At 40.7% G+C, this 20,245-nt stretch overlaps 1 protein-coding gene across 1 annotated transcript in view; it reads left to right on the forward strand.

Moving 5' to 3' along the window:
• PAK5 (p21 (RAC1) activated kinase 5) overlaps nucleotides 1-20,245 on the forward strand; it is a 288,487-nt gene that overhangs the window by 176,718 nt on the left and 91,524 nt on the right. Inside the window, exon 3 of the mRNA XM_036067827.2 lies at nucleotides 13,701-13,913. Within this exon, the coding sequence (XP_035923720.2) occupies nucleotides 13,710-13,913 (204 nt within the window). The 5' untranslated portion in view covers nucleotides 13,701-13,709. The remainder of the gene's footprint in view (nucleotides 1-13,700; nucleotides 13,914-20,245) is intronic.

The raw sequence follows: 20,245 nt of genomic DNA on the forward strand, positions 1-20,245 counted from the left end.
AAGAGGTGGACTCTGTTTCCCCATACCTTGAATCTGGGCTGGACTTAGGACTTGCATTGGTTATAGAATGTAGTGGAACCAGCCATGTGCCTGTTTCTTGCCTAGGTCTCAAAAGGCTTCACTTCTGTCTCTTCTAACTCTAACACCACCATAACATGCCCATGCTATCCTGCTGACGGATTAGAGTCCATGTGGCCATCCTAGGCAAGTTGATCTCCAGCCAACCCACAGCTACAGAACACTTGAGCCAGCACAGGCAAGACCCAAAGAACCACCTATCTGAGCTCAGCACCAATTGCCAACCCCATATCGTGAGCTAAATAAATGGTTAAGTCACTAACCATTGGGTGGTTGGTTATTACAGCAAAAGCTAACTGGTAAACTAATCTACTCACAATTGCCATAAGTTTTAAGCAAACAGACAACAATGGTATTGCTAGGATTAATATATGGGCCAGTGTCTATTTGGGAAACTCTGCCCACTTGAAGAGTCACTTTGGAAATACGTTTTACCTGTTACCCTCAGTTTTCTATTTATTATCCTTAGAAAGTTGGTGAGGATATTTGGGCATTAACGTCAATGAAGTAGGATACAGAGGGAAACTAGAGAATCTGGAGCTATCTAGGCAATGGCTGTCTCAAGATGGTGAGCCACTCCGTTCTCCCTTAGATCCCTACTGCTTAGGCCATATGGACTGCTTCTGTTTCTTGAAAAGGCAAGTCCTTTTCTCTCTTGGGGCCATTATCCTTGACGTTCCTTTTGCTGGAATGCTGTGTCTCAACTTTGCAAGACCTACACCTTCTTATCCATCCTATTCTTACCTTACTTAAGCACTTTTTACCAGTATGTGTATCACAAGTAGCCACACAATTACTCTCCTCGAAGTTACTCTATCACGGCGCTCTTCAGTAAAAATATGATGCAAGGCGCACTTGGGTGGCTCAGTCAGTTAAGCATCTGACTCTTGATCTCAGCCCAGGTCTTGATTTGAGTGTTGTGAGTTCAAGTCCCACTTTGAGATCCATGGTGGGCATGGAACCTACTTGAAAGAAAGGAAGGAAGGAAGGGAAGGAGGGAGGGAGGAAAAGAAATACAATGCAAGGTCCATATTTAATTTTAAATACTCTAGTAGCCATATTTTACAATGTAAAATAAAAGTGATCTTGATATATTTTACTTAATCCAAAATACTCAAAATATTGTCATTTCAATACATGATCAATACAAAAAATTAGTAAATCTTACAACCACAAAAAAACCTGCACACTATTTTTTATACCAGCCTTATTTATAATAGCCCCAAACTGGAAACAACCAAATTATCCCTCAATAGGTAAATGGTTAAAGAAACAGGGGTGTGTCATATCATGGAATACTACTCAGCAATAAAGAGGAACTATTGATACTCAAAACAATTTGGGTGGATCTCATTATGATGATAGCGAAAAAGCCCATCTCAAATGGCCATACACTGTCTGATGCCATTTATAGAACAGTCTCAACCTTACAAATTAATGGATATAGGAAACATTAGTGGTTGCCAAGGGTGGGGGGGTGGAAGTGACTATAGAAGGGATAGCAAGAAGGAGATCTTTGTGGTGATGGAACAGGTCTCTATCTTGATTGTGCTGGTGGTTTCGTGAATCTACACATGTGATACAACATTGTCCTGTTATTTGTGCATATGGCACCAATGTCAAATTCCTGGCTTGTATATCATGCAGTAATTATGTGACTATGGGTAGAAACTGGATGAAGGGTACAGGGAACCTCTCTATATTATCTTTGCAACTTCCTGAGAATGTAATATTTCAAAGTAATGTCCAAGGGCTAATTCCTGAAACCCATGAATATGTTAGGTTACATTGCAAAGGGGAATTAGGGCTCCAGGTGGAATTGTGGATGCTAATCAGATGACCGTAAGATAGGGAGATTATCCAGATGGGCCCAGTGTACTCACAAGGGTTCTTAAAAGTGGAAGAACAGGGCAGAAGAGGAGAGTTAGGTAGAGGAAAGACTAGTCAGAGAGAGATGCAATACTGCTGCCTTTGAATATGGGGGAAGGGTTCAAGAGCCGAGGAATGCAGGTGGCCTCTGGAAGCTGGAAAAGGGAAGGAAATGGAGTCTTCCTTAGAGCCTCCAGAAGGAGATACAGCTCTGCTGATGCCTTGACTTTCACCCACTGGGACTTACTTTAGACATTTTGACATCAAGAATTGTAAGATGATGAATTTGGGTTATCTAAGCTGCTAAGCATGTGGTACTTTGTAACAGCACTAGAAAACTAATGCAGTGAGAATTTAGAGAGATGTACAGATGTATTGGACATCTGGGGAGCAGAGTGAGCAGGAATTGGTCATGATTGGATTTGGAGGATGATAGAGAAGGGGAAGTCAAAGTAGGTTCCCGGAATTAGCTTCAATAATTTGATACAGCGTGGTACTGTATACTAGGATTGCGTTATCTAGAGAAGGAACCAGTTCAACAAATAGGAGGTTTGTGACTTAAGTTTTGGAGATGTCAAGAGTGGGAAAAATCCAAGAGGGGATTTGGATGCATAAATCAGGAACTTAGGAGAAGAGCATGGGCTGTGTCTCCATGTTTGAGGTCATCAGCATAAAGAGGAAGTAAACTTGTGGTATGAGATAAAACCATGGTGAAAAAGTAGCTTTTGACCATAACATTTACATATTTTTCTGCAATTTTTGAATGTCTACTCTGTTGATACTCTTCTATGAACTATTATAGTCTTCTTGCTACTGTTTTAACATTATGTTATCACTCTAGACAGTGTAAAAATGATTGGAATTTAAATACGTTTTCCTCAAAGGACTCCTTTTGTTAGTCCCATATGTTGGGTGGCAGAAAAATGAGATGGATGAATTGAAGCCAGGATGGAGAGCTGGGTTGGACCAGAGTGGTCTCGCAACGTTGAAGGTCCAGACAGTGGAGTTGGGTGCATGGATGCGATAAATCTAACCGCAGCCACAGAGTCCAGATTCAGGATGGAATCAGGAAGCTTAGATGAGAAGGAGCCAGCAAATAGGTAAAATTCAAACAACTCAAATCAGTAGGACGTGCCTAAGAAAGTCCTATAGTAGAGAAGGACAAATAAGAAGCGAGGAGTCCAGTATGGAGGCTGAGTTCAAATGCAAAGGATAGAAATTGGAATCCAGAGTCAGATCCCCAAGAGAAGAAAGGGGATCCAGCTGTTGAGAAGGCAGATGCCATTGGATTAGGGCTGAGGTCAGAAGTGCAGGCTCTGAAGCATGGAGCCACTGGATCACAAGCGTCTGTGTCATAGAAATGGGGACCAGATACAAGAAGCATCTTTTTACCAACCCAACATGCTCTAAAGTTTTTTCTGGAGGGAGAAGGACCTGCTGGAACACAGTGACTGTCCCATGAGTGATGTCCAGGAGACACCACAATAAAAGACTCTGAGGAAGGGAGAGCATAGCCTTTATATCTTTTTTGATGCAATAATACTTTGAGAGAATAACTTTATTTTTAGAATGACCCCATCCCAAGTTTTTTTATATCTTCCCCTGAATCACAAATGTCTGATCCATGTTATATTTTACCTAAAAGCAGCATGACTAAAAGCCAGACCCTGAGGCTATGACAGATATGTGTCTGAGCAATGGCATCTCAACAGGGGGATGGTAGGGTTGGTGCCAAGCCCTCTGCAGTATGGTTTCTCGAACAGCCATCTTTCTTCTACCAGTGACAGGCTAGTCATTAAACCTAAATTATTGAAACATGGCTAGGCATTTCTGAAGTCCTTAAGTACTCATTATTACATTTACCAAGTTTTTCAAAACAGCATTGAGGCTAAGAAAAGAGAAACCTCTTCATGAGAGAGTCAGCGAGGAAAGAATCACTTTTGAGATGTACATTAAAGGCGCTATATTTAATTCTGTGGTCTTTAAGTATCCAGCTGTCTGTCTAGCTCAAAATCTTAATAGTCCAGTAATTACATTGACTCCTCACTTCAGCTATAGGGCTTGCAAGCGTACCTCCAAGTAGATGTCAATACCAGAGGCTAGACCAATACCATTTTGATGGTGAGGGGAGATGTGAACAGAAGATTATCTAATAGATTGGCTCCCACTCTGCTTATCTTGTCCCTACCCCATCCCCTCTTCACCGCGGCCCTTCTCTGCTAACTACTTACCCCATGCAAGTCAAAGCTCCTGGAACATATTCCTACTATTATCTATTTTTTTTTTATTTTATTTTGTTATAAAATATATGGAACATAAAATTCACCATTTTAGCCATTTTTAAGTATACAGTTCAGTGGCATTAAGTCCATGCACATTCTTGGGCAACCATCCCCTCCCTCCATCTTCAGAACCTTTTCATTTGCCCAAACTGAAACTGTATACCATTTTACAGTAAGTCCTCCCAGCCCCTGGCAACCACCATTCTACTTTTTGTCCCCATGAATTTAACTACTTTAGGTACTTTATATAAGTGGAATCCTACAATATTTGTCCTTTTGTGTCTGGCTTATTTCACTAGCATAATGTCTTCAAGGTTCATCCACATGGTATCATGTGTCTCAAGTATCTTTAATAATTTTGAATACACTAGAAAAGCAATAGCTTGTGAATTTGTATCCTGTGGCCCAAAGTCCTTTCAAAAACCTCTCTGAGCATGCCAATGTTTTGGAAACTACAGATGCCTCCCATCAGTATACCACTATTCTTACTGAGTATTCAAGCTCTACAAATTAATAAAGAATGGTAGAAGTTATAAAAAAATAAAATAAAGTTACAAGGCATATATATATAACTAGTTAAACTTTGAGCAACAAAGTTGAAAATGGAATTCATGGCCCTGAAACTGACTTTTTGCTCTAAAAAGATTAAGGAGAATCAAGTGTTAGTGGTGATTTTCGGGGCCAGTAAGCATGCTTGAGTCAGGTAGAGTTTTTAAACCTACCTGCAAGGTCACTTCATTTCCCACCTAAACAAGAATGTTTTTATAAATTCTTGCCTACATGCTTGTGATATTTAATATTATGTGACAACTTGACTGGAGGAAGGGATGCCCAGATTGCCGGTAAAGTATTTCTGGGTGTGTGTGTGTGTGTCTGAGGCTGTTTCTGGAAGACATTAGCATTTGAATTGGCAAACTGAATATATCAGATGACCCTCCCCAAGGTGGATGGGCACCATCCATTTCCTTGAGGACCCAAACGGAACAAAAAGGCAAAGGAAGAGTGTGAATTCCCTGCCTCCCTACTTGAGCCAAGACATCCAGTCTTCTGCCCTTGGACATTGGCGCTACAGGTTCTTATGTTTTCAGATTCAGACTGGGACTTACATCATATGAGCCCCTGGTTCTGAGACCTATTGACTCAGACGGAATGACACCACTAGCTTTCTCCAGCTTGTAGACAGCAGACCATGGGACATTTTGGCCAGCGTAACCACATTAGCCAATTCCTGTAATAAATCTCTTCTATACATCTGTGTAAATCCTGTTCTGTTTCTTGGAAGAACCCTGACCAATACAATGCGTATACCATGAACCGCAGGCAATATGAGCTAGGAGACCTCCTAGAGAGGCAAGAAATGGGGGATACCAGTTTATGTCAGATGTGGTTTCTTTGCATTTCTCCATCTGCTCATCATGTAAGTGTGCAGTTCAACAATCAGAGGAGATACTTCTTTCCCGAGCTGCATGCCACTTTCGGTGAACATGGCCACCACAAAATTAAGTAGGCTTTTCTGGTACTCAAAAAGCTTAGCAAGTAATGTAGAACAATAGAAACAAGGGTAAAAGAGCCCAGGGTTAGAAATCAACTGTGATTCAAACACCTTAACGAATACTCCTTCTGTATGAACTGCCACTTCTCAGGCAAGATGAGCATCTGAGTACACTGGTGCCATTTGGAAACCCAAGCTGTCATCTGTGTATTTTTCAAGAGCAAGCAACTTCTTCAGTCATTCATCAGTGACTAGTCTCCATATTTCAAAATGATGGTTGGGAGCCCCCTGTTTACTCTGTTACCCATGTAGATCAATCTCTTTTTCTGAACATTAGCCCGAAGGATGGATTTTTAACATTTTACTTGAGTATATTTGGATACATGTTAATTTTGACAAGTGTGTGTTGTCTGTTGGTTCAAAGATATTTTAGGATTGAAATATACCACATGTGGTTTACAAAAAGCACAAGAACTCTAATGATTGCCATGATATCTCCAAGTTCTGCTTACCAGAAGCCTCCATGACATTTCTTCAGTTTGGGCCTTTTTTTTTTCTTTCAGTTTTTCTTTTTTAAGATTTTATTTTTAAGTAATCTCTACCCCCAGTGTGGGGTTTGAACTCACAACCCCGAGATCCAGTTGCATGCTCTACTGACTGAGCCAGCCAGGCGCCCCTCAGTTTTTTATATATAGACAAAGATACTTGTATGCAGCTAGAGCAATTTTAGGCAACTCCATCCTTGTATTTTCTGCTATGTAGGTAGAATTTTTCTTTATTACATAATCTGCCTACCTCCCTTATTTTCCCAATATTTTTTCAGCTATTTTTGGTTATATATGTAAATGGTCCTAAAATTTTGTGATTTTTGTCATTGCTTACTGATGAGCCAAGACTTATATTATGATTATCTTTTCTCCCCATTCCAGTTTTGGGTTTTCCCAAAGTTTCTTGTTGTCTTTCTCCTCTTTTTATAATGGCTTCTTTATAAATAATCATTTATTTTGTAAAGGGCTTATTATATCTTGCAAGGTGACATGTTGTTTATCTCCAAATTCCCTGCTACTTTGTGATGTCACACAGGGTTTGGGAGAGTCTCCCAGCCTGCCTATGCACCCCAGGCTAGTTCCACATACACAGTTATTGGTTTTGCCTAAAATTCACTTGAAGTGAGAGTAATTGCATATTGATAATGGAATAGGACTTTGCAACCAGACAGTCAAACATGGCCCTTAAGAGCCAAGTCTTAAAATTAGGTAGGCTTGGATTTCTCTCCATTTCTGCCACTTGCTAGCCATCGTACCACGGGTAATCCCGTGATTTAACCTCCCAAAGTTTCAGTTCCTTCACTTGTGAAATAAAAGTAACACCTCACAGAATTGTCAGAATATAAGAGAATGACTATTCCACTTAGCCTAGACAATGTCTGATTCCAGGAAATACTCATTTTGTGTTACCTACTGTTGCCTGTACTGATGCTTTTCAAAAGACTTCTTCCATTGCCTTCTTATTTAGTAATTCTAACTAGTCCAGAAGCTCAGCAAATCTGGAGTATCTGCATTTAGAGAGGAGGACTCTATCCCAGGTGGCCAGGGTCACAGGGCATGCCATGTAGTGGAAGTGGGGACCGCTCTGGTATTCAAGACAGCGAGCAGTGTGGGTGAGCCTGTTCTCAGCATGTGGACTGCTTGGGCTTGCATCCCGTTTTAGCATCTTCCTACCTGGGTGAACTTGGGCACTCCTTAACCTCGCTGAGACTCGGTTTCCTTATCTGTATGGCAAGAATAATAATAGCCCTTACAACATAAATTACCATAAGGAGAGAATACATGAGTTTACACAGACAGGACAGCATCTGGCACAACTAGTCCTACATTAAGTCTACTTTAAGTAGCATTTTCTGGTCCCCAGTGAGGTCCTATGCCACCACACCAGGCAGCCTGACACCAAGGATCCCAGGTGCCCCTCTCGCTTGCCAGTTCCCTGAATCTCTGCTCATGATCCCAGCTCATGAAGCCGAGTGTGGAGATGCCACATACGAGAGCTTTGAGGCTAGGCACGTGCTTCAGGCAGCACCGAGGTGGGCCCGAGAGCTGTCATGTTGCTGAAAGCAGCTCGCGGGCTGAGATGACAGGGAAGCTGGCAGAGTGTTGCGTTGGAGTCTGGGAATTTGGATTTCCTTCAGTGTCTTCCATGACACAGCTTCCATACAAGAACACATGGTGACCAAAACTGTCCATCAAAGCAGTGCGGTTTGCTCTGAATTTTGCCAGAAACTTTCAGAAACAGGGATTCTGGGGTCTGTTTACTCTCTTCCTCTAGGAATGTAACTACATGGTAGCAGAGAAGAAATCCTATAAAGGAAACGTATATAACCCATTGTTTCCCAAATGTACTTAATTAAGGAACCACCCTCCATCCTCCACATCTTTCACCTTTCAGAGAACTGGTGTTTCAGGAACACACTTTGGTTAATGCATAGTCAAACTAGCAGGGGGGGTGCTCACATGTGTGTTTAATAGTGAAACAAAGTAATTAGGAAATAGCAGATATAAAGTCTTGAAATGCCTGATTTAACAACCTGTAGCGGGGCGCCTGGGTGGCTCAGTCAGTTAAGCGTCTGACTCCTGATTTCGGCTCAGGTCATGATTTTAGGGTCGTGAGATTCAGCCCTGCATCGGGCTCCATGCTCAGAGGGGTGCCTGCTCTCTCCCTCCACCCCCCAAATAAATAAATCTTTTTAAAAAATAAAAACCTGTAGCAAACTTTTCTATGCTGAATGATAACTACCAAAACGTTCTGGAAGTAGGTCTGCTGGAACTTGGGAGCAGGGTGTGGTATTCTATGCCCTTACTTTACATGGATGCTGGGCAGCAAGGGTCTTTTTTTTCTATCGAGGGGATGCCCTGGCTCCCAGCAGCCCTTTGACACTTGCTCAGTGACAGAGTTCTGCTCAGTCAGGAAAAAGGGTCTTTCTGGAGAGAGCTAGTAGGATCCCCAAATTTCCAGAATTTCATAGTTCCCTTATTCGAGCTCACAATCCCCACCCAGGCATATCTCTAGGGGCACAAGTTTCCTAAGAAGGTCAGGGGAGGGGATGTCTGGTACTAGTGCAGGACAGTGTTGCATTGTCTAGTGATTAAAAGGCATGTGTTTTGAGGTTCTGAGTCTCGAGTTTTGCCATTTTTTAACTTCTGAGCTGCTATTTCCTCCATGGAGATATGATAATAACACCTCCTGTGCAGAGAAGAGTTAACATAGCAGGCCTGAGTATGTCTTAGAAAAGCCAGTTTGCAAGGTTGGCCCTTGGGTGGCATCTGGGAGCTTGGAATTTATCAGGGTTCCCACCTCTTCCTGGTAAGAATGGTTCACTGTGACTAAACTGTTTATGCAAACATTGTTTATGCTGAACCCCTGCTTTTCTTCTGGAGTCTAAAATTTTGGCATGGGCCAAGCAAAGGGTGCCTGTATGACTAATACTGAATAAAATCTCAGGCTCTGAGTCTATAACAAGCTTCCCTGGGAGATAGCATTTTTCATGTATTGTCACAATTCATTGCTAGAGGAATTAATCACGACCTGTGTGAGTCCACTGGGAGAGGACCCCTGGAAGCTTACGCATGATTTCCTCCAGACTTTGTCCATGTGCCTTTTCCCTTTGCTGATTATGCTTTGCATACATTCACTGTAATAAATCACAGCTGGAGTGCGAGTGTATTCTAAGTTGCTGTGAGTTCTAGCAAATCAAACAGTGGTCTTGAAACATCCCTTTCCCTCCCCCACTGCCAACATAGTGTTATTGTGAGTTTTAAGTACGAGCGGACACAATGAGCCTTGAGCACTATGCCACATACAGACTAAGCATGGACATATCAGAGAGAAGAGACCATTTATCAAGCAGAGCTTGGATTTTAGGAGGGCCTCCTACCATGTATCTCTCTGCTTAGTGGTGTAAAAAGCATCAGGACTCTTTTGCCTGAGTGTGAGATTGCTCATCACTAACGAAATATCACCATACACCATGGAGATTCTCTCTCTACATTTAGTCAAGTGTGAGCTTCACAGGAACTTTGCTTGAAAATGTAGAACTTTTTAATTTTCCTTTCTAGTTTCTTCCTCTTTAACTCTATAACTTGAACTTACTAGATATGTAGCACTGTATTTATAACCATTTAAATTACAATTGTATATTATCACAGGATACAGTGTAGGAAAATTCATTCAGCCACAGGTTTCCTCACCACAACTGTCTTATTTTAGAATAAGAACAGTATTCGTTCATTGAGATTTTCTTTTTTACATTCTCATTTGAATGGCATGGCAACCACTGGGACATTCACAGTCAGGAAGGGAATAGTAAAACATTTCTATTCTGGTTCTAAAAATATTTGACCTAGCATTTTCAGTGCTTGTTCATATATGAATTCATGCAAAAAAAAAAAAAAAACCTCATCTCGTGATTTTTGTAAAATAATTGCTACCTTGTTTTTAAAAAAATGGTCATAAAGTTTATTAAAACATCAAGTGGATTCAGCCAACACATAACCAAATTATATTTTCAAATTATTTTCATTTTCACTAAATAACACCTAGAGATACTATGTAGACTCACTTATTTGGCATAATATCCTGGCCACTGAAAACCTTGCAGGCCCTCATCCAACCAGAGAGTAGCATCACAATCAAGATTCCTCTGAGTTAATGGAATTGTGTAACAGCTAATGTAGTTACCCAGATTGGACATTATTACTTGAGACTTTGAAGCAGCTAAAGTAGAAAGAGAAAAATGATGGGCATCTGAAGATACAAGGTATGGGATGATAAGCAAGTCTTCGCTATTAGCATTTTCTGTGCCGAAATGTACTCTACTATGTAATGGCTTAACACAACAACTATTTAGTGTGTCCTGATTCTGTAGGTCAGCACTTTGGGTCTAGCTCAGCTGCATGGTTCTTCTGCTGGTTTTGACTGGGCTCACCTCGTGGATAGCTGATGGTCAGCTACGTGGCTCTGCTACCAGGGCTGATGGTTGGGCTGATGGGTAGCTGGACCAAAGCGTGTCATCCTCCAGCAGGATGGCCTGGCCTTGTTCTCAAGCTGGCTGCTGGTTCCAAGAGCAGCAAGTGGGCAAACCCCAAAGTACAAGATCATTTCATGCTTGTGTCATAGTTTCTTTTGTCCCATTGGCCACAGCAAATTATATCTCCAGGCCCAGCGTCATGTGGAAGAGACCGACCCAGGGGCATGGACACTGAGAGGCATGAAACAGGGGAGGCCATTCCTGGGATTGTCTACCACAGCTGGATTCCTTTAGTTCTTTACATTTTGGCTTGGGTGTTCTCAAATATTTAAAATCAGCTGACTTATATTTATTAATGCACTTTAGTAAGGTACTTAAAGAGTTTTTTTAAATTGTTATGCTCTCCAAAAGAGACAACACATCAAGGTGTTTTGAGCCCTTATTATCTTTCATTGATTTTTCTCTATCACTTTATGTGTTTTCCAAATTAGTCTGAAGTAACAACCAGGATGGATAGGGAAATGGATTTTGTAGAGTCTGGGGGAGTTAAAGCTGTGAGGAATCTGATCTCTGTCAAAAGAATACATATCCATCCAGTGCTGTGGTCTAAAAGTGTCCCTCCAAAACCCATATATTGAACTCCTAATCCTCAAGGTGTTAGCATTAGGAAGTGGGGCCTTCGGGAGATGACCAGCTCATGAGGGTGGAATCTCATGAACAGAATTAGTGTCATTATTAGAAGAGGCCAGTGAGAGCTCCCTTTTCCCTTCCAACATGGGAGGTACCAGCAAAAAGACAGCCATCAAGGAAGTAGGTTCTCACCAGAACTGAATCTGCCAGAGCCTTGATCTTGGACTTCCAGACTCCAGAACTGTGAGAATGAACCGTCTGTTGTTTATAAACCACCCAGTCCCGAGTATTTTGTTTTGGCAGCTCAACAGACTAGTAGGCATCAGCGGAGGATGGAATAGGACCATGAGAAAACTTGAAGGCAGCAGGAAGATGCCATTTGCCAAGCAGGGATAACTGGTTAAAAGAAGAAACAAATTTTAATGGAAGATGAAGGCAAGGGAGAGAGAGGGTCAGGAGGAGGGGGAGAGCAAGGGAAGATGTTAACATCTGTGGAGCTCTTATCCCAGGTGCTAGTCAATGAATAAATGTACAGTGCTTATGATTTTATTTTTTTTAAAGATTTTATTTATTTATTTGACAGAGACACAGTGAGAGAGGGAATACAAGCAGAGGGAATGGGAGAGGGAGAAGCAGGCTTCCTGCGGAGCAGGGAGCCCAATGCGGGGCTCGATCCCAGGACCCTGGGATCATGACCTGAGCCAAAGGCAGACGCTTAACGACTGAGCCACCCAGGCGCCCCGTGTGCTTATGGTTTTAGTCCCTCAGCATGTATTTCTTGAGCCCTTCTATATGCCGGGCACTGGCATGTGGTAGTGAACAAGCCAACAGTATCTTTTCTCTGGTGTATCTTCTATTCTAGTAGGGAAAACAGACACCGGGCACACCATTACACCTAATTAATTGACAGCAAGTGGATACATGCTGTGAAGAATATGTACATGGAGCTGTACACGTGTATAACCTATTTAAGCCTAAGGGCTGAGATAAGGCTTCCCTAACAAAGCAACATTGAAGCCAAACCATCACCTTTTATAGTGCCTGCAGCTGTGTTTTCAGGATTCCCCAAATGATCATGATTGTCCTATTCACAATAAATTGAGAGATGGAAAAGCAGTTAACCCAAGATCATAGTGAATAGGTGAATCAGCCTGGGATTCAAACCCAGGACGTCTTATGCTTTTTCAATACCGTAAAGCACAAAGTGACTATTCTGCAGGTATCCTGGAAGTATCCTGGTCACAGGATATGTTTCAGTTGGGTAAGCTACGTTGTTTCAAACAGGCAAAATACATTGTACAGTGTTCCAAATATAATATACAGGGCGCCTGGGTGGCTCAGTCAGTTAAGCATCTGCTTTGGGCTCAGGTCATGATCCCAGGGTCCTGGGATCGAGCCCCGCATCGGGCTCCCTACTCAGCGGGAAGCCTGCTTCTCCCTCTCCCACTCCCCCTGCCTGTGTTCCCTCTCTCGCTGTCTCTCTCTCTGTCAAATAAATAAATAAAATCTTAAAAAGAAATATAATATACAGTGAAAAGTAGTCTTCCCCCCTGCGTTGTCCCCAGTCTCCCTTCTCCCCTCCTCTGTAGGCAGTGCCACTCAAGTTTCTGGTTTATTTGTTCAGAGATCTATTTAATATTTGCAGCACTTACTTTGTGTTTTACAAATGTTTGCTTGTTTAATCCTCATAAGAATTGCATATGGTGAATGTGATTATTAACCCCATTTTTTCATATACACCCCTATTTGTCCAAAGGTTTTTAGATTTTAAGTGCACACCAAACTTTGAGATGCTTCTCCCTGTGTGCTTGTCAGCTTTTGCTTTGCTAATACCACATAACAAGGCCGGAATCTTAGTGGCTTAATTAGAAACATTGCTTTCTTACTCCTGAGTCACCTGGGGCTCAGCTGCACATGGATCTAGACTGGAGGTTGGATTTGGGTCTGCTTCATGCATCTCTCCTTCCAGGATCCGGGCTGAGGGAGTATCACCCACAAGACAGATCTTCCTGCCAGGTGGCAGAAGCACAAAGAGGAGAGTGAAAACACACAGTGCCTTCAAAACCCACCGCCCTGGACCACACAGCAGTCACATTGCCAAATCTAAAATCATTGGGGTAGGGACTATATTCCACATGGCAAGGGCAAGGAGAAAACAGATTAAGAATGAAATACCTGCTCTACACACCCTGAAAATCCAACTTTCATCTTTTGCAGCTGAGACAGAGAGGAATAATTGAAAAGCTAGCCCTGCGACTGAATCATTTTCCTATCGTCTTCTGCTGGCGAGATCTAAACAGGATCTGTCTTTTCTGTTTGCATTTCCCAGGTTTGCATCATGTTTGGAAAGAAAAAGAAAAAGATTGAAATATCTGGTCCCTCCAACTTTGAACACAGGGTGCACACGGGGTTTGATCCACAAGAACAGAAGTTCACGGGCCTCCCCCAGCAGTGGCACAGCTTGTTAGCCGACACAGCCAACAGGCCCAAGCCCATGGTCGATCCTTCCTGCATCACACCCATCCAGCTGGCGCCCATGAAGGTATGGCGGGGATTCTGTCTTTAAGTTGGCTCGAGACGCGTGTTCTCATTTGATGCGGTGCACCATCCTTACAGGCAAGCTAGAAAAATGCCTAAATCATGCACTTGTTTTTAAATATCCACTGATGATCCGCACTTATTCTTCAATGATTATAATGTTCCCCACTTATTGTAAATTGCAGCACATGAAAAGGAACCTCAGCTTTCAGATGTGAGATTTTTTTTTTTTAAATCAAACATGTAAAATGCAATCACAAAATAGAAAAATCTTATTTCTACTTTAAAATGGTGTTTGCTAGTCTTCATACCAAAAAATATTATTTGCTCCCTCTGGTAAATGTTGACAGTAACCTCAGATTAAGTAGGCAACCTTTAGGTGTTTTACATTTGCCCTCAGAATGTTTAAACTTGTATAGAAAACTTAGTACTAACAGATTTTAACAATAATGATTCATATGTATGTATATACACACACATGCATATACATACATATCCACATATATGTGCATGTTTTATATATAATCATGTTTAAATATGTAATATATTCATATTTGTCTTCATGGTCTAGCTATTTCAAATAAAAATGAGTCACTTGAGTCCTATAGGTTGTAATTTACCTTAAAGAAATTGCTAGTAGATTTTTGGCAAGGGATGTTCATGAAAATAATTGCATTAAAGCAGAAATTAGTCCCAATAAATTTCAGATATGCCAAGTGACTACAGAGAAAATCCAGTCATTGCTGTTTCCTTATGCGTCAATAAAAAAGAATGATAAGAATTCCGTAGACCACCAAGCAATTGCCCAAAAGCTGCCTATGAGAGTTAAATGTCATTGAAGTTTATCATCCTGTTATCTAATAGATTAGATTCTATTCTATGTCTCTTGCTCATCATATTAGCAGGCACTGAGCTATGAATACCTTCTTCTGTGTAAACATGAATATTGAATACATTGTGTTTAAGTATTTAGGCAAAACAGAAGTGGTTGCATTTTTAGAGGATGCAAATAAAGAAGCCTAGCTGATAAGTTACTGGAAATTCTTATATCACCAGAGCTGAGTAAATTAAAATTGTGATTCCATCATTCATGCATAGTCTTGGTCATTCTATTCTGGTATGGTTTGGTTTTGTTTTCTATTCTGGTATTGAAACAGGTAGGTCTATTCAAACCAAAGATAAATATAGAATCTTCTAATCATGCATTTTGTGAATTTGATTTTCTGGTAAGATTCTGAAACTTTTCAGGCCAGCTAAAATGTAAAATACTCAATAGATGGATATTTGAGAAGATACATATTTAGGGACAAAAAGGAATCTCCCATTTAAAGCAGGTATTGATATTTAATAGAAACTGACCAATTAACCAACTCTACTGGTTGATAGTAGGCAGTATCCTTTTATCAAATGGGATTTTCTCCCTAAGAGAAGGCTATTGCTTCACTAATGACTAAATAATAGGGTGGGCCATATCTAATAAGAAGTTGAGATTAGAAAGAATTTGCTTTTTATTTATTTTTGTTTTTTCTCATACCCCAAGTTTTTATAAAACTCAGACGTTAGAATGTGCATTGTGCCCAGAAAAATTCTCTGCCCTTGATCTTCACAGTGAGGGAAAAATGCCCAAGTGAAACATAATTATTGAATGCGGTTATCATTTGATGAGGAACATTCTAGAAGGAGACAGAGTCTTAGTGTAACATCCGAGCTAAAGGCCCAGGACATGTACTGTCTTATTAGAGAATGTGCTTATTATTGGGGAAGGACAGAGTGTTATTTGCTGTGGTTTTTTACTCGTCTGGGTCCTAGCAGGTCCCGGCTGGCAATGAAGGAGGACGCTCCTATCTCAGTGATAATCCACCATGCTTGGTGGATGTAGGACTTAACAGGACTTCTAGTTCATTTCTTCCATCTCTCAGACGGGCTGGCCCATTATCCTCTCTGACAGAATTTGTCAGCCCCACCGAGAGTCAGAGCAAGATTTCCTTAACTGCCGAGCTCCTGAGCCCCAGGATTCGCTTACTTCCTGTATGGGCGTTCTTGCCCTGATGCCCCATGAGTGAGCCTTTGGTCTGTGTGAAATGAAAATATTTGTTACAGACACTTATATGCAAACTGCAAGATGACTGGAAAATACATCTTCAGCATAGACCCAGGCCTGAATTTTACAAATGGGACCTCAGGTGCGGTTTTGCCTGTGAGAAAGAAAATAAATACAGATGAGGAGTGACAAAACAGTAGTTAGCTAGGCTGAATTTTCCCCAGAAAGAATAGAGTTAATCAAACACTTTTAACTGAAGGATGCTCAATAAATCCATACTTGATACTCTTGCCATCTCCTTTAGATTGATCCTCTCCTCCAGATCCCATGAGTGCAGTTAATGCTTTGGACAATATTGGTTGTCCAAGAGAATCCTGCTGACTCCACCAGCCGCTCTAGAATAAGGAAAATAAAAGGCTCAAGGGGCCGAAGTATGTCGTGTGGTTTGGATGATCCCACTTTTTGGGAATGCCTTCTCTGGAGAAATCTTCCCTATTTTTAACAGATTATAAATCATGCAGAATCTATTTCAGAAGTCCAAACAATCCTTGAAATAAGAAGCTAGGAAGGAATTGACAGAAAGGAGTGAAAAGAGTTGTTCAGATTTAAAGCCATTTTAGCAAAGTTACTTAAGTAGAAGCAACAATTCTAATTTGTTCAAGTTGTCCTTTAAAGGGGACAAAGAAAAAGAAGAGATCTCGACATGAAAGCAGTAAATGGAAGACGTGCATAGTGTCTTGTATTGCGGCAAAGTGCTAGTTCCTGGGTACCCATCAGTAAGCTTCAGGAAGGCTGGGGGTTCTGAATGGAAATTCACCATTGCAATGAACTCTTCTCTAGAGTTTCAGCTGTTCCAATTCAGAACCTTCTTTAAATTGCTTGTCCCCCTTGCCAGGACACCCTTCTTCTATGTAGATTTATTGAGGTCAGTGTTCCCCAAACTATAGACCATCAAAGTCACCTAGACGGCTTGATAAAACACAGATTGCTGGGCCCATCCTCAGAATTTCTGATTCAGTGGGACTGGGATAGGGTCAGAATTTTGCATTTCTAATAAGTTTTCAGGTGATGCTGATGCTGCTGGTCTGGAAACCGCACTCTGAGATCTTTGATTTAGGTAATTATAAAGGAATTCATCCACATAAGGTATAATCAATACAAGTTTATGCTGGCCAGGATTTCCAAATGCTCAGAAATGTAACCAGAAGCCACAGGTTAGCTCAGACTTGTGTCAGAAGTTAAAGTGCATGTACTCAAGCCAAGGGTACATAGGCAAACTGAGAAAATCTGAACCCCCGCCAGAGGTGGTGGAGGGGAGATTGGGGGATATCCCTTTAAAGTGTTTGGCAAGTACCTTTGAGAAACTCCTTTTTCTGTCCAACATCATTTTCCACAGAACATCGTAAGCAATATTACCAAACTTACTTCCAAATTAGATGCATTTCTATAAATGGCAGGTCGAATGGTCACATTGTTCTTGCCCCTTGGTTCTCAAACTTGGGCTTTCATCAGAATCTCCTGAGGAGTTTATTACAACCCAGATTCCCCAGCCCCAAGCTAGAGATTCAGATTCAATAGATCTGGGGTGAGCTTGGTGATTTGCATGTTTAACAAGTCTTCAGATGCTGCTGATGCATTTTTAAGAACCACTGTTTTAGGTGGACTGAAGTTAGAACTTAATTTGTAACAGCCTAGAAATCATTTGAAAGATGCTAAAAATAAATACAGAGGATAATATTAAAAAGCCTTTGTTGCTTCTACTTAAAGTGAACAGATAGCATATTTTAATATTTGCTTCATATTTGATTTTCAGTTTCAAGTGGAGCTATAGAAATAATAGTATTATTTGGCATATTGAAATTTTATTAAATGATGTCATCCTATAATATTCTCCAACTTGCTTTTTTGCTTAATATTGTTTTGAGATAAATCATATGGATATGTAGAAAATGAGTTTATTTAGAAATTAGAGGGTGGTTTGTTTTTTTTTTTACACTTTATCCATGTTTCTACTAAGAGATATTGGCAAGTATTAGCTATTTATAAGTAATATTGTCATGAACATCAGTGTTCGTGTCTCCTTGGGCACATGGTGAGAAGTTTTCTTGTAGCAGTTCTCAAAGTGTGGTCTGAACTCCTCTCTTTGAGGGAGTCTGCATGATCAAACCTATTTTAACAATACCAAGGGGTCATTTGCATTTACCACTCTCACTCTAAGTGCACAGTGGAGTTTCCTAGAAGCTACATGACATGTCTTGACGTCATTGGTCTGATATCCAATGGAGCGATGCTTTGCATTCTTATGTTTTAAATGTTTCTCAGTTTTAATTTCAAATACAGTAAATGTTGATAGATAAAACATAAACCAAAGTATTTCGGAGTCTATCCTCAATAATTATAAGAGGTTCTTCAGACCAAAAAGTTGAGAACCACTGTGTTTAGGCTGACGTCAAATATTATTATACGTGGCTTCTACAATTTGCTCCTTGCACTCTACCGATGGTTTTGGGTGGGTTGTTTTGTTTTTTTTTTTTTAAATAGAGATTTTTGTCTTCTCTGGCTGGTAATCTTCAAGTCTCTCCAACTGTCTCAGAGATTATTGAATGTAATATTCTACCCCTTTCAGTTTCACAGAATAAAATTTGTCTAAACCAAAAGTTTCGACATAATTGAAAATCCCTACATCCTTGCTCGCCATCCCCTTCTCTAATTTATCTTTGAAATCCTTCTGACAGTCTTCTTTTTATCTTTTCAAGGTTGAAGATGCACAGAGAATACCAGAGCAAAACCCGCTCTGCCTGGGTTTGCTTCGTCTTTGTCATCTTCAGTGTTTTATCGTCTGCTAAAGCAAGGTTCTCCTTCCTTATTTACCCCCCACCCTTGGCCATGATGTCAAAAAGCACCCTACTCTCAGATACAGGGAAAATCAAGAGCAGGAAATGCTCAGGTCTGGCCACCCCATTCTTGAGGACTTGTGCCGCCATTTCATATTCTCCCCCAGCAGAACTTATGTAGATAGCTCATCACAGAATGCTTCCATCCTAATTACTCTCTAATTCTCCACCCTCTCTCTCTTTTCATGATTCACAATTTCACATTCAGGATTGATGTCTTCAGAGCAACGTCATCTTTAGTTTAGTTCTGTTTCCATGGGACTTACCATTTCCTTGAAAAGTTTTACCATCAACTTTCTTGAAATACAAACAACTCTTTGACATTTCCTTACAACCTGAAATCCAATACCCAGATGCTCACCCAGCTGGGCACTTAGAAATGGAAAGAGGAGGGAGGGCCCAGGGAGTCAGACACTGGAATGGAGGTCTAAGATCTGCCAATTCTGCATGTCTTTAGATAAGTGGCCTACCAACTTCTCTGAACAGAAGTCTCCTTATCCGTAAAATGAGGGTACTAATATTTCTCTTGCAAGCTTATATGGCCAGATCTGAATTTTCTAGGAGCTTTGGTGTGTGGAGAAGAATACATTCTGCTGTTTGTACTTTAGTTTAATAATGTGATAAAATTACAGATCTGGTAAGCAGTTTTTTAGAAAAATATCCCATTCTATTGAATTAATTCTATCAATCAAATTACATATTTAGATATTAATTCATCAAAACCTCCCAAGCATTTCAAGAAAATCAAGTTTTCTTGGCTGCTTCAACCATAAACACTTTAAAAAAAAAGTAAATGCACATAAACAAACAAAAACAGTAAATAAAATAAGATAAAAACAGAGAGGGAGGCAAACCATAAGAGACTCTTAACTATAGGAAACAAACTGAGGGTTGCTGGAGGGAAGGTAGGTGGGGGGATGGGGTAAATGGGTGATGGGCATTAAGGAGGGCACTTGTGTTGAGCACTGGGTGTTATACGCAAGGGATGAATCACTAAATTCTACCTCTGCAACTAATACTACACTATATGTTAACTAACTTGAATTTAAATAGAATCTCAAAAGAGAAAAAAAGACATAAAATATCATAAGGTCATGAAATGTATTGTTACACCAACACTTAGCCTCCTATAAAAATATTGATAATGTCATTGTTAAGCATGTACCCGGGGTTGCCAACCCTTGTTTATTAACTCAGAGCCAGTTCTGAGATCTGTATCTTTAAAACCTACAGGATGCAGAAAATTTTACGTTTATTTCACTCATTGATTTATGAAATGCTCATGCTGTGCTGGGCGTTGTTCTGGGTGAGGGATTGCCTATGTAAACAAGAAGTGCCAGGTGCCTATTCTGGGGAGCTTGAATTCTCATAGGAAGCAGATAATGATCATTTAAATAAGTA

Source organism: Halichoerus grypus, chromosome 10 (genome assembly GCF_964656455.1).
Source record: "Halichoerus grypus chromosome 10, mHalGry1.hap1.1, whole genome shotgun sequence".
Lineage (NCBI taxonomy): Eukaryota > Metazoa > Chordata > Mammalia > Carnivora > Phocidae > Halichoerus > Halichoerus grypus.